Source organism: Antechinus flavipes, chromosome 4, assembly GCF_016432865.1.
Source record: "Antechinus flavipes isolate AdamAnt ecotype Samford, QLD, Australia chromosome 4, AdamAnt_v2, whole genome shotgun sequence".
In the NCBI taxonomy this organism is placed as follows: Eukaryota; Metazoa; Chordata; class Mammalia; order Dasyuromorphia; family Dasyuridae; genus Antechinus; species Antechinus flavipes.
In genome coordinates, this window is record NC_067401.1 from 47,268,539 (window position 1) to 47,281,132 (window position 12,594).

The window sequence follows — 12,594 nt, forward strand, 5'->3', positions numbered from 1 at the left end:
CCTGGCACACAGTTGGCACTTAATTAAATGCTAATTAACTGTCTAGCATTCCAACTCACAATTGCTACCAGGAAACAGAGGCAAAAAATGAAAAGTAAACAAAATGACTCACACGTTAACATTATAATCAACTTTTAGCTGGTTCAGTAATCACTTGAGAGTTAATTGCTACATTGTTTTGTTTTATTTTTAAAAAGACACAGAAAAGTATCCTATACCCGTCTTGGGCATCGGGTCCAAAGGCAGCCTTATTCCACTGCTTCCTGCCAAACCAGCCTCCTTTCTGGTTTTCAGACATGCCCTGTGATTTGCCTGTTTCTGGGCCTGGAATGTTATCTCCTCCCAACTCTTTTCCTACTGAATTCCCACTTTTGAAGCCTAATTTTTGTCACTTTTTCTAAGAAGTTTTTCTTGATTCCTCAGAGGTGTCAAATTCAAATAAAAGCAGATTCCAATGAGTCCCATATTGACTTAGAAAACCACAAATCAATATTACCAGTGCTGTATTATATTTTTAATTACTTTGTTCAACATTTTCCAATTATATTTTAATCTGAGTTAGGTCATATTCAGAAATTCTGAACTATGATCCATCCAGTCAATGAAATGAACACTTCTGCTCTAGTTAACTTTCCCAAAAAAATGTTACATACACTCTGCCCCTATATAATACACTGACTCCATATACTGTTTTTACTATTATCTCTTGAATGTCAATCATATTCCCCCGTGAGATTTATGGGGGAAGGAACTCTTATCAATTAAACTTTGCATTAACCTCAGCATTAAAAAAAGAGCTCTTAATGAAGGTATCCTAAATTGAATCAAATCTTAGTTTTGGCTATGAACAAGGTTGAGCTGCTTTCATTTTAGATACATAGTTTGTTTTTGTTTAAAATATAAATATTGCATAGAGAGGGGAAGGGAACAACTTGCATATGAATGCTGCTCCCACTTAAAAATCATTTATGAATATGAAACAGTTCATAGAATTATAGATTGGGAGTTAGAAAAGGTCACAGAATCATATACATGGAAGGAGAAAGGATGGACCTCAGAAGTCCAACCAATTTTACATGTAAGAAAACTGAAGCTACAGAAGTTAGTTCTAGCCACATGAAAGCAAATTCTCTATACCAAGAGTGTAAAACTCACCTTGCCAGCCCTAACCTACCTAAGTGCTACAGAAATCAGATTAAAATGTAACTGGAAATATTTAAATCAAATAAAGAAAATACAATAGAATAAAATTCTTAAACTGTGAGTCCCATAACTGAATGTGGGGTCATGAAAAATGTGGCAACAGTAAGTTTTTTGAAAGCTCTAGTGAAAAGTTCCTGCAGTATCAAATATTCTGCCAAGATTTTAATGTAAATTCTTTATGTTAAAATAAACAAGAACGATCATTTCCTTAGTATGCAAATTTGTTTCCATCTTAAATCACATGTATATCAAAGCACTGTTCTAAAATAAATGTCTTTATAATTTGTTTTCAGTAAATGTTTGATTCGTGTATCTATTTTATGTATCTATATATCTTGGGTCACCTAAAAATTTCTAGAGCAAAAAGGAGTCATGAGTGGAAATAGTTTAAGAAGTCCCGTAACAGAACATAGATAATGTTAACATGTGGTTTTTCTAAGTCAATAAGTTCCTTTTCCTCCCCGATGGAGATTCTTAAGTATACTTTACTGATCCCAGTTACTGACTTTGACACCACAGATAGTTTCTAAAGTAGCAAACTGTATATAAAAATACAGTTCTTTCCAAAATAGTAGCTTCTTTCTTACCCTCTTTAGCAGCATATGATACTATTGGCAGTGTCAGATTTTATATTCTTGGGTTCAACGATCACTGCAATGATTGCAGTCATGAAATTAAAAGATGCTTGCTCCTTGGAAGGAAAGCTATACCAAATCTGGACAGCACAATGAAAGCAGAAATATCACTTTGTTGACTAAGATCTAGATAGTCAAACCTATGGTTTTTTTTCCAGTTGTAACGCATGGCTATGAGAGGTGGACTATATGGAAGTCTGGGCTCGGCAGAATCGATGCTTTTGAACTGTGGTGCTGGAAAACTCTTTTGAGATTTCCTTGGACAGCAAGGAGATCAACTAGCCAGTACTTAAAGAAATTAATTCAGCTATTCACTGGAAGGTCAAATACTGAAGCTGAAGCTTAAATATTATGGCCACATAATGAGAAGATGGGAGTCACTGGAAAAGCCCCTGATGTTGGGAAGGCAAAAGGAAAAGGAGACAGCAGAGGCTGAGATGGATACATAATGTTATGGGAACATGAACTTGAAAAGACTTTGAAAGATGGTGAAGAAGATCCATGGTCCATGAGGTCGCTAAAAGTTAGACATAAGTGAACTACAACAGTGGATCTATACTCATTACAATACATGCAAAAGCAGCTTGATCTAAATTAGGCTGGAAGTCCCAAACAGCTGAGTTTGATTTCTCCTTTAGACTGGGAATTCCTTGAGTCTATTTTCTCTCATCAAACTTGGTATCCCCAACAATTAGCATAGTACTCAGCTCATAGTAGGTGCTTAATAAATATTGTCTCAGGGTCTTATTACTGTGTGATCATTGACAAGTTATTTAACTGAGCCTGTTTTCTTTAATAGGAATGACTGTACATATGTCTCATGATTGTAAAAATCAAATGAGACTTTAAATGCTTTGCAAACCTTAAAGTTTTATATAAATACCACGTGCTATTATTATTTAAGCACAAGATGGCAACAGTCATGCTAAAATATGGAGAAAAGTCATCTGATCAAGAAGAAAATGGAAAATCTGCCAATTTTGGCCTATTCATATTAGGTAGTGATGGTAACTGAAGAAGGTGGCAAATCCAGGAATCAGAGGTAGTTGGCCTGACATGTATTTTTTGTCACTTTGATGTTCTGGAATTAACTTATTAGGCAAAATAATGAAGTCACAATCAGATGATATAAATATATCATTTTTACTGAAAAGGAAACTGAGTCTTGTCTAAGGTCCCCCAAATGACTACATCTGTCCTTTTTCTCCAGATTTAGCACACTTTGCAAAACAACTCCTCTTTTAGTACCACAAGTTTTTATAGATTGTTTTTGTGTCTGTTTTTTTTTTTTTTTGAAGGGGGCACCTATATGTAAATTAATTTTCGTGGATTATCAAAAGATATTTTCTGAATGCATTACAAACTCCTACAGGGAAACTTCCTCCAAAACTTTGCAATCTTTCCCCCCATCTGCCTCAAGTACAGTGCTTTGGGGCACAGTGCTTTTCCATAGAGTAATTGTTTAATGAGCAAGATGTGTGCACAAAGTATTCAAACAACAAACTTAGAGGAAACTTTTTCAAACACTTCATTAGTATATTGGGAATTTCCCTTATGTGAAAAGAAAATGGAATTTGCCAAACTGCCTTTCTCCTGATGGGTATTGAAAGCAGTCTACACCTCAAACAATACATGAAAAGAAAAGAGAACTAACCATTAAGGCTAGTTCCTATTTTTTTCAAACTTTCCTGCTGCCTCATCCACTTATGCAAGACTAACAATCTTGTGGTTATACCTTAATGCCTAAACATGTTAGGTGGCACTTTAAAAAGCTGAAGAATACCCATAGGCCTGCACTACATATTAGTTAATCTCATTTTTGATCAGCCTTGAAATTCTTGTAATAATTTCCAAATCTGAAATGTATGAGAACGGCTGTATTTTTCCACTGTATCACAGTGCATCACATAATTTTTTAAGTGTGATGGGACTTCCTTCCTAACTCTTTCCACTTAGGAAAGTGAAACAGTGTTGATCTTTAGGATCAACTTTAAGTCCTAAATTCATGTTGCTCAGGCTCCTCTTTCCAAATTCATTCATTCCCCAGAATTCTCTGAGTTTTAAATTATTTCCATAAAATAAAAATTAATATCTACATTTTAATATCATGACAGAGTATGGTCATGATAGAAGAACTTTTGATGTGAATTTCTGATAGCTTTTAAAACTATGGTAGGAAGAATCAGAATCTAAAAGAACCTCCTTGGGATAATTTTAGAATGCCAGTGGAATGAACATTTAAATTACTAGGATTCAAATTCTAGTTACAGATCTGTGGCTAATATGTACAACTTACTTCTGGGACAAGCCACAGCTTCCTTCTGGGCCTCAGATTCCCTTCATGTGGGGAAGATGAACATCTAAGTCTCAATTCTAGTGGTCACTTAATTTCTCTGGGTTTATCTGTAAAATGAGTTCCTGAATGTCCTCCAGTCTATTAGTATATCTCAGTGTTAACTGCAGATTAAAAAGAGTCTGAACGTCTTATTTTATAAAATTCACTAAAACATGAAAAGAAAACAAAACCTTTAAATTCTCCCAAAGGATGCTCTGATGCATGGAGGGCCAGATTACATTGGAAAGGACACAGATCATTTCTTTACTTTGCCGTCCTGGGTTCAGGCCAGGATGGATGAACTAAATTACGTTCAGCATCTAGAAAATAACCCTTGCACCCGGGCAAAGGCACATCTTGCCCTTCAGATGAATGAAAAGGAGCGGGAGCAGCTAGATGGTAGAAAGCAAGGTAAGGATACAGCGAGACCAAAGAATGGATCTGGGGTTGCAAGGCCCCAGGCCACCCAGAGCCCTAGCATTCTTCGGGCAATGAGCCCAAACCTCAGCATAGCACCCCACCTGGAGAACAGAGAGGGTCGAGACCCGGTCGGAGCTCCGGGGATCGCAGCCTCCCTCCTCCCGGACGCGTAGAGGAGGATCGCGCGGAGCCGGGACGCCGATCCCCCGGCCCCCTAACCAACCGCCCCGCAGCAGAGGAGGGCTGTGGGATGCGGTTGGCACTCACCTGCAGCAGCACGGCCAGCAGGAAGCACAGGTACATCTGATAGATACCCATCTCCCCCACCACCTGGAACGCTTCCTCCACCTCCATGGTCCGGCTCCCCGCGCGCTCGGTCCGGCCCCCAGGAGGGGCCCGGAGGCACAGACCCAGGCCGCACCCCAGCCTTCAAGGACGCACAACTTTGCCAGCGCAGCCCCCCGGGCCGTAGCGCCAATGCCCCCGGGCCCCCGACCCCCTACGCGGCGCTCGGCTCATTCAGAAGCGTTCGCGGGCGAGGAGGGAGGGGGGCCAGCGGGGCCGGAGAGTGCCGCGTCGGCGTGATGCGGGGCGGAGAACCCGGGACCGAGGGATAGCGTAGACTCGGGCCCCGGCTGCAGACGGCGTTCCGCCTGCTGACCATCATTGGAGGAGAGCGCAACAAGGAGTGTGCGCAGGGGCGGGGCCACAGAGGGAGCGGGTGGGAGTTAGTGCAGGGCGGGGGTGCGCTAGTTGCGAAGGGTGGGGGCCAGCGAGGGCCTAGGGCAGGGGCGTTCCTGCAGTTCTCGGAGCCCGAGACAGGAGAAAGGGCTTGGGATACTTCTTTTGGCTAGCGAGAGAGTAGGATGCTTTGTCCTTTGGGAAGGCTTAGTAGTTTCAAAGGTCTTGCAAGAAGTGGAATGGCTTCCTGCTTTCTTCCATCCCTTACAGTAGCTCCCTTTTCCCCGGGCATCCGGCACAGCTTCGTAGGATCAAGTCAGAAAGCAAGTAAGGTAGCAGTGCAGCTGGGCAGTGACGGTCCACAGAAGTCCAGACATCAAACAGTGAGCGCTCGCTAAGTGCACGTCGATGAACTATACGCAGGAGATAAGAAAGGAAAGGGGAAAAAATGGTCTCTTACCTTAAGGGGCTCACCTCCTAACGGGAGAGACGACATAAAAATAACTATATTCAAAATATATATGGAAGGCAATTTTAGAGGAAAGGCACTAGCGGAGAGGGAAACTGTAGCCATATTTTTAAGGAATACAACAATCCAATAAACATCACTTAGTATATTTGGAACATATACACACATACATATGTATATATACACACATACATATATGTTTATGGAAGATTGAACAAAATCACTATATTCGGCACATATATACACACAATCCATATATATACAACACTGAACAAATAACATCAGGTGCTATATTAGAGACATATACACATATATATATATATACATATAAATGGAACACTGAACAAACATTATATTCGGAACACACATATGTACATATATACACATACACATATACACACACATATAGATACACACTTATAGATGGAACACTGACCTAGGTGAGAAACAGATGGCAAAGAACTTACTCAGAGCCTCGGTTTCCCCCTCTGTAAAAAGGGGGTTGGACTCAATCATCTCTAAGGTATCTTTTAGTTCTGCATCTATGATTTTAAGAATCCAACCCTTACTCTTATGGGAATTAATAGTTACCTAGGCTTGACAGCCTCCTATGCGAGGTACTTACTACACTAGGTAGAATATGATAGGGTTAAAGGAGAGAGTTGGAGAAATTGCTCCAGGCCAATTTGGGAAGCCAGAGAGATGGGCTTTGAGACTAGATAGGAGAAAGCATTGATGAAAGAGCAGCAGTTGAGCCCAGCTTTGAAGAAAGAAAAGAATCTCACCAAAGAAAAGATGAGAGTGAAATATATTCCAAGCATAGTATACTGCCTGCAGTAATGCATGAAAATGAAAGAAATTAGGCAACAGTTATTTGGCACAAATAGAGTTCTTTCAAGTGCTTCAAGATTAGAGCACAAGCCTGGAATCAGGAGTTCATGTCTGATCTCAGTCATTTCCTAGCTGTGTGACCCTGCGAAGTCACTTTACTCCATTTGCTTCCGTTCCTCATCTGTAAAATGAACTGGAGTAGGAATGGCACACCAGTCCTATATGTTTGCTAAATCCCAAATGGGATCATGAAGAGTCACACATGACTGAAATAACACAATCACAATAAAGACACTCTCCAGCCTACTTTGTGACAATTCTCCAATTTTAGGAAAATAACAGCCAGTATTAGTAATAGTGGTAAAAATAACAATTTGCAGAAATATTTTCTAGAGACAGATACTATTGTACCTAGCAAATGTTAATGATAGTAGTTTACCACTGGATGGAGCCTATGAAACAGCTAAGATGCAAGAAAGGCAGTAGATGTTCCACATGAACTCAATTAACAATATGTCAACCAAAGAAGGCTCAAATAAATGTCTAAGTTCACTGTGGGGGGTGTGGCAAGGGGGTTCAGAATATTGATACTAGAGCAAAGCATTATAACTAAGAACTACAGAAAGTTCATTGTTAAGAAACCTGGACTTACTGACCCATGCAAATTCTGCAAGGAAATGTTTGATATTGTGCAACACATGGCTAAAATTGCAAAATTTTAATACTTACCAGATACCTAGAAAAAAAGGTGATCAAGTAGCTAGAACTATTCACTAGAAATTCATTCTTCTTCAAGTAGTGAATAAGCATTTATTAAGTGTTGGGAACTGTGCAAAGAACTGTACAGTGTATAAAAATAGGTAAGCAAGGGAATACCTATTTTTTAAAGAACTTATATTCTAAAGGAAGAGGTAAGAAATATAGGAATTCAGCTCTAAGCCAGATGGAAAAGCCCAGTGGGACTTAGACTACAGCAGCAAAGCAGAAAAATAGTATTAATTTAGTGTCATTTCCATTAAAAAACCACATTCATTTCTAGATTAAACTACATGACAAAATCAAAGACTTTGGTGGTCAAAAATATTCTTTTCTTGTTTTAACTAGTTATGGCTCCTAATATGGCAGTACCCATAGACTCAGTTTTATCCCATCATTCCCTTGGACCAGGCTATCAGCAATGTTGGAAACAGGGTTTATGGTCTGGGAAGTACTGCTATTACTGAGATTCTAGGCAGAAGGTCCTGGATTTTCTTTATTGAGGTCTGAGGACAAATGGTACTGTTGGTTTGACCCGCCTATCATAGTCTGCTTTCTGTCTGTACTTTAAGTTACTTTGCCATTTCTGCAAAGCTGATATGCTTGCCTTATCAGTAACAATTGGTTGGCAGTTATGTGAGTGGTGACAAGGATGAAAGATCCTCTTCCAATTCTTGAGAGTTGTCATTAATGATGTCAGTCTAGAGTTACAGAGGCATATTTTGACTTTATTGATATTTTGACATATTTTAAAAGAAAAACAAAAAAACAAACACTTTCTAACAGAACTGTTATCTAACAGAGAATGGGCTACTTCCAGAGATAGTGAATCTACCATTTTCGAACTTCTTCAAGTGGAGAAAGGTAGATGAGTATTTGTTGGTGAGCTTGGAGATGGGTTCCTGTTCAAATGCAGGTTGGGCAGTTTACCTCTAAGGTCCCTTTTACTTTTGCTCTATAAAGCATGACCTTTTAATCATCTAGTTAAATGATAGTTTTCCCACCTTCATCTTTCTTGATCTTTCTTTTAAGTGTTATTCTTTACTACTTTCTTCCTTCTAGGTCAGGGGTTTTTAATCTTTTTGTGTCATGAATTTCTTTGGGAATCTGGTGAAGACTATGTACTCCTCAGAATCATATTTGTTGTCAAGATTCACAATTGAAGGAATTGCTAAATTTTAGAATTTATTGAAAATAATCCAATTTCACAGATCCTCTGAAATCTATCCACAGACACTTTGGCTGTCCATGGACTGTGTTCCAAATATTTCCATCTTGAAAGACAAGTAGTTTTCCTTTTTCTCCTGTTCTTTTAATTTCTATTTTTTTTCTGAGACAATTGGGATTAAGTGACTTGCCCAGAGTCACACAGCTAGGAAGTGTTAAGTCTGAGGCCAGATTTGAACTCAGGTCCTACTGACTTCAGAGATAGCGCTCTATCCATTGCACCACCTAGATGCCCCAATTTCTGTTTGTTTTGCTGGTAAATATCCTCCTCCTTTTGTCCTTTAGAGGTGGGTGTTCCTTAAAATTCACTCTTGGATTCTTTTCTATTCCATTCTCTACATCTTCTTTCTTGCTTATCTCAATGTGTTCCCTTGGCATTTACTGTCATTCTATGTGGGAGACTTACAAACTTCTAAATCTCTGCTATTAGTCTTCTTGATTTTGCTCCCTAGCTCTCAGTTTGCCTTTCCAACTTCCTAAACAATCATCCTGCCTACAGGAAACAATGAACTACCTGATGGTGTTTTATTAGAGTCTCAAACTACACTCATCTAAAACTGAAACTTTTTTCCTACTCAACCCCAAATCATTTCCCTCCTGAATTTTAGTAATAGATCTATCACTAATCTCTAAAAGGTGGCAAGTAGAAAGAAATTTGAACCTAGAGCCCAAAAGAAAGATCTGAGTCCAAAACTAGCCCCAGATACTTAACTAATTGAGTGATCCTGGGCATTGTTAATGCTATGGCTAATCCACTGCCTCAGTTTCATGATCTGCAAAATGAGGATAATGATATCACCTATCCCTCAAGGTTATTGTGAGGATAAAATGAAATATTTATGAAGCATTTTGCAAACCTTAAAGCACTATATAAATGCTATTATAATTTTTATTATTTAGCTCTTCCATATCCTTCACCCAATTTATATATTAATTAGTTATCAGTTGATACAGACTGCACAATATATAGCTCTTTTATCTGCTCCCTCCTTTCACTTCTTGTTGTGATCACCCTGTCTAGCACAGTCTGTCTGGGTTATTTCGATAGGCTCCTTAAAAGTCATTTAGACTCCATTTTCTGACTCCCTTTAAATTATACTTCACCTTACTTAATCCCTAATATTCATTATACACAGACCTGATCATGTTCTTCTATTGTAATTCAATAAATATTTATTAAGCATCAACTATTTATTTGCTAGGCATTGTGCTAATAATACAAAAATGAGAGTTTCTGCCCTCAAGGAGCTTAAATCCTATTGGGAGGGTAGGATATGTGCAAGCATAATTAAGTACAAATTGTTCCAAAAGTCTTCATGCATGTTGTAGCAGAAGACTTCATTAAATCGTTTGAGATACCCTGCATATACATTCAGGACAGGTTCTGAGGCTAATATTCCAATCCTCTGCTCACCCTAGAAAGTTAGATCTCTAGAGGAAAGCTCTTGTTTGAAGGTTTGAAATCTGAAAGATAGCCCCGGAGGGACAGAGTATGTTTTTAATGCTATGTTCACAAGTTCCTATTGTGTGTTTTCCCTTATGATTATTAGTTGATATCTTTAAAAAAATTTGTAAATTGTAATACAAAGTCTTAGGAAAGTGGGTTCAAGCTTAAAAACTGACAAAGGATAACACATAGATTTCAGTTTTTTTTCTAGAATTCTCAAGATATTTCCATTAGGAATGTTGAAGATTTTAAACTGAGTTGTTATGGTCATGAAGTTGCCTTTTCTCAGTATATCTAACATATTCTCAGCTCCTGATGGAGAAACTACACCAGCTATTCCCAATGGAGATTGATTTCAATCCTCTGAATGTCTTCTCCAGTCAATGGATAAGAAAGAGACCAAGACCAAGGCTGAAGCCTAAGCTGAAGTTTTTTTCTTCTCTCCCAAGTGGTTCCTTCTCAGGGGCTTAGCTTGAGACTATCAGGATGTCATATTGTCAAATCCCAATTCCAAATCAGTTATAAGTTTGATTTTTTTTTAAACTCCATAAAGCATGACCAAGTTTAGGTTACTAAAGGAGCAGACTTCCATTTAACTAGCTAAAATGTCATTAACTGACTCTCATTTACACCTTGTTCCTAATTTCTTAGTATTTTGGATTCATTCATTTTACTGTATTCTTATCTGATAAGGATTTCAGAGGTAAAGTGGATTGAGCGGAATCAATTAATTGACTCAATCCCCACCACATCCAAAATAAATATAGAGTAATTTTGAGAGTAGGGGCAACTGGGACAATCAGGAAATACCTCCTAAATAGAGTCTTTTTTTTAAAGTAACTTTTTATTGATAGAACCCATGCCAGGGTAATTTTTTACAGCATTATTCCTTGCACTCACTTCTGTTCTGATTTTTCCCCTCCCTCCCTCCACCCCCTTCCCCAGATGGCAAGCAGTCCTTTACATGTTAAATAGGTTACAGTATATCCTAGATACAATATATGTGTGCAGAACCGAACAGTTTTCTTGTTGCACAGAGAGAATTGCATTCAGAAGGTATAAATAACCGGGAAGAAAAACAAAAATGCAAGCAGTTTATATTCATTTCCCAGTGTTCTTTCTTTGGGTGTAGCTGCTTCTGTCATCCTTGATCAATTGAAACTGAATTAGCTCTCTTTATTGAAGAGATCCACTTCCATCAGAATACATCCTCAAACAGTATCATTGTTGAGGTATATAATGATCTCCTGGTTCTGCTCATTTCACTTAGCATCAGTTCATGTAAATCTCTCCAAGCCTCTCTGTATTCATCCTGCTGGTCATTCCTTACAGAACAATAATATTCCATAATGTTCATATACTACAATTTACTCAACCATTCTCCAATTGATGGGCATCCATTCATTTTCCAGCTTCTAGCCACTACAAACAGGGCTGCCACAAACATTTTGGCACATACAGGTCCCTTTCCCTTCTTTAGTATCTCTTTGGGTTATAAGCCCAGTAGAAACACTGCTGGATCAAAGGGTATGCCTAAATAGAGTCTTAAAAGGGAGTTAAATCAGTTAGTTAGGAGGCAGATCAATCATACAGATTTACTCTCTTTATAAAAGCTTTATTACAGTTGAAGTAGATTACTTGCCATCTTAAGATCCTCCACTTTCTTTCATCTCTTCCTTTGGTCACCCTGTATCCTATGCCTAAGATTCCCTCTTTTAGGACCTCTCTTCTGGTGAAATTCCTGCCTATCCTATAAATTCAAATCAAAGTTCATTTTTTCTAGGAAGCCTTCATCTCTCAGTTGGTGATGACCTTTCTTTCTCTGGAACATTATTGTGTTTTGACATTTATCATGTATTATTTTTACTATATGTATTGTGTATAAAAATAGGACATAATCAAATTGGCTAAGATGACAGGAAAAAATAATGATGAATGTTGGAGGGGATCAGCTGGAAAACTGGGACACTGATGCATTGTTGGTGGAGTTGTGAACGAATCCAACCATTCTGGAGAGCAATCTGGAATTATGCCCAAAAAGTTATCAAACTGTGCATACCCTTTGATCTAGCAGTACTACTACTGGGCTTATACCCCAAAGAGATACTAAAGAAGGGAAAGGGACCTGTATGTGCCAAAATGTTTGTGGCAACCCTGTTTGTAGTGGCTAGAAACTGGAAATTGAATGGATGCCCATCAGTTGGAGAATGGCTGGGTAAATTGTGGTATATGAATGTTATGGAATATTATTGTTCTGTAAGAAATGACCAGCAGAATGAATACAGAGAGGCTTGGCGAGACTTACATGAACTGATGCTAAGTGAAATGAGCAGAACCAGGAGATCATTATACACTTCGACAACGATATTGTATGAGGATGTATTCTGATGGAAGTGGATTTCTTTAACAAAGAGACCTAACTGAGTTTCAATTGATAAATGATGGACAGAAGCAGCTACACCCAAAGAAAGAACACTGGGAAACGAATGTGAACTATTTGCATTTTTGTTTTTCTTCCCGGGTTATTTTTACCTTCTGAATCCAATTCTCCCTGTGCAACAAGAGAATTGTTCGGTTCTGCAAACAAATA

General features: G+C 38.5%; 1 protein-coding gene across 1 annotated transcript in view; it reads right to left on the reverse strand.

Moving 5' to 3' along the window:
• Nucleotides 1-5,262, reverse strand: part of SLC22A15 (solute carrier family 22 member 15) — a 90,973-nt gene extending 85,711 nt beyond the window's left edge. The window contains exon 1 of the mRNA XM_051992935.1: nucleotides 4,861-5,262. Coding sequence (XP_051848895.1) covers nucleotides 4,861-4,947 — 87 coding nt within the window. The 5' untranslated portion in view covers nucleotides 4,948-5,262. The remainder of the gene's footprint in view (nucleotides 1-4,860) is intronic.
• Between the last annotated feature and the right edge of the window lie 7,332 nt (nucleotides 5,263-12,594).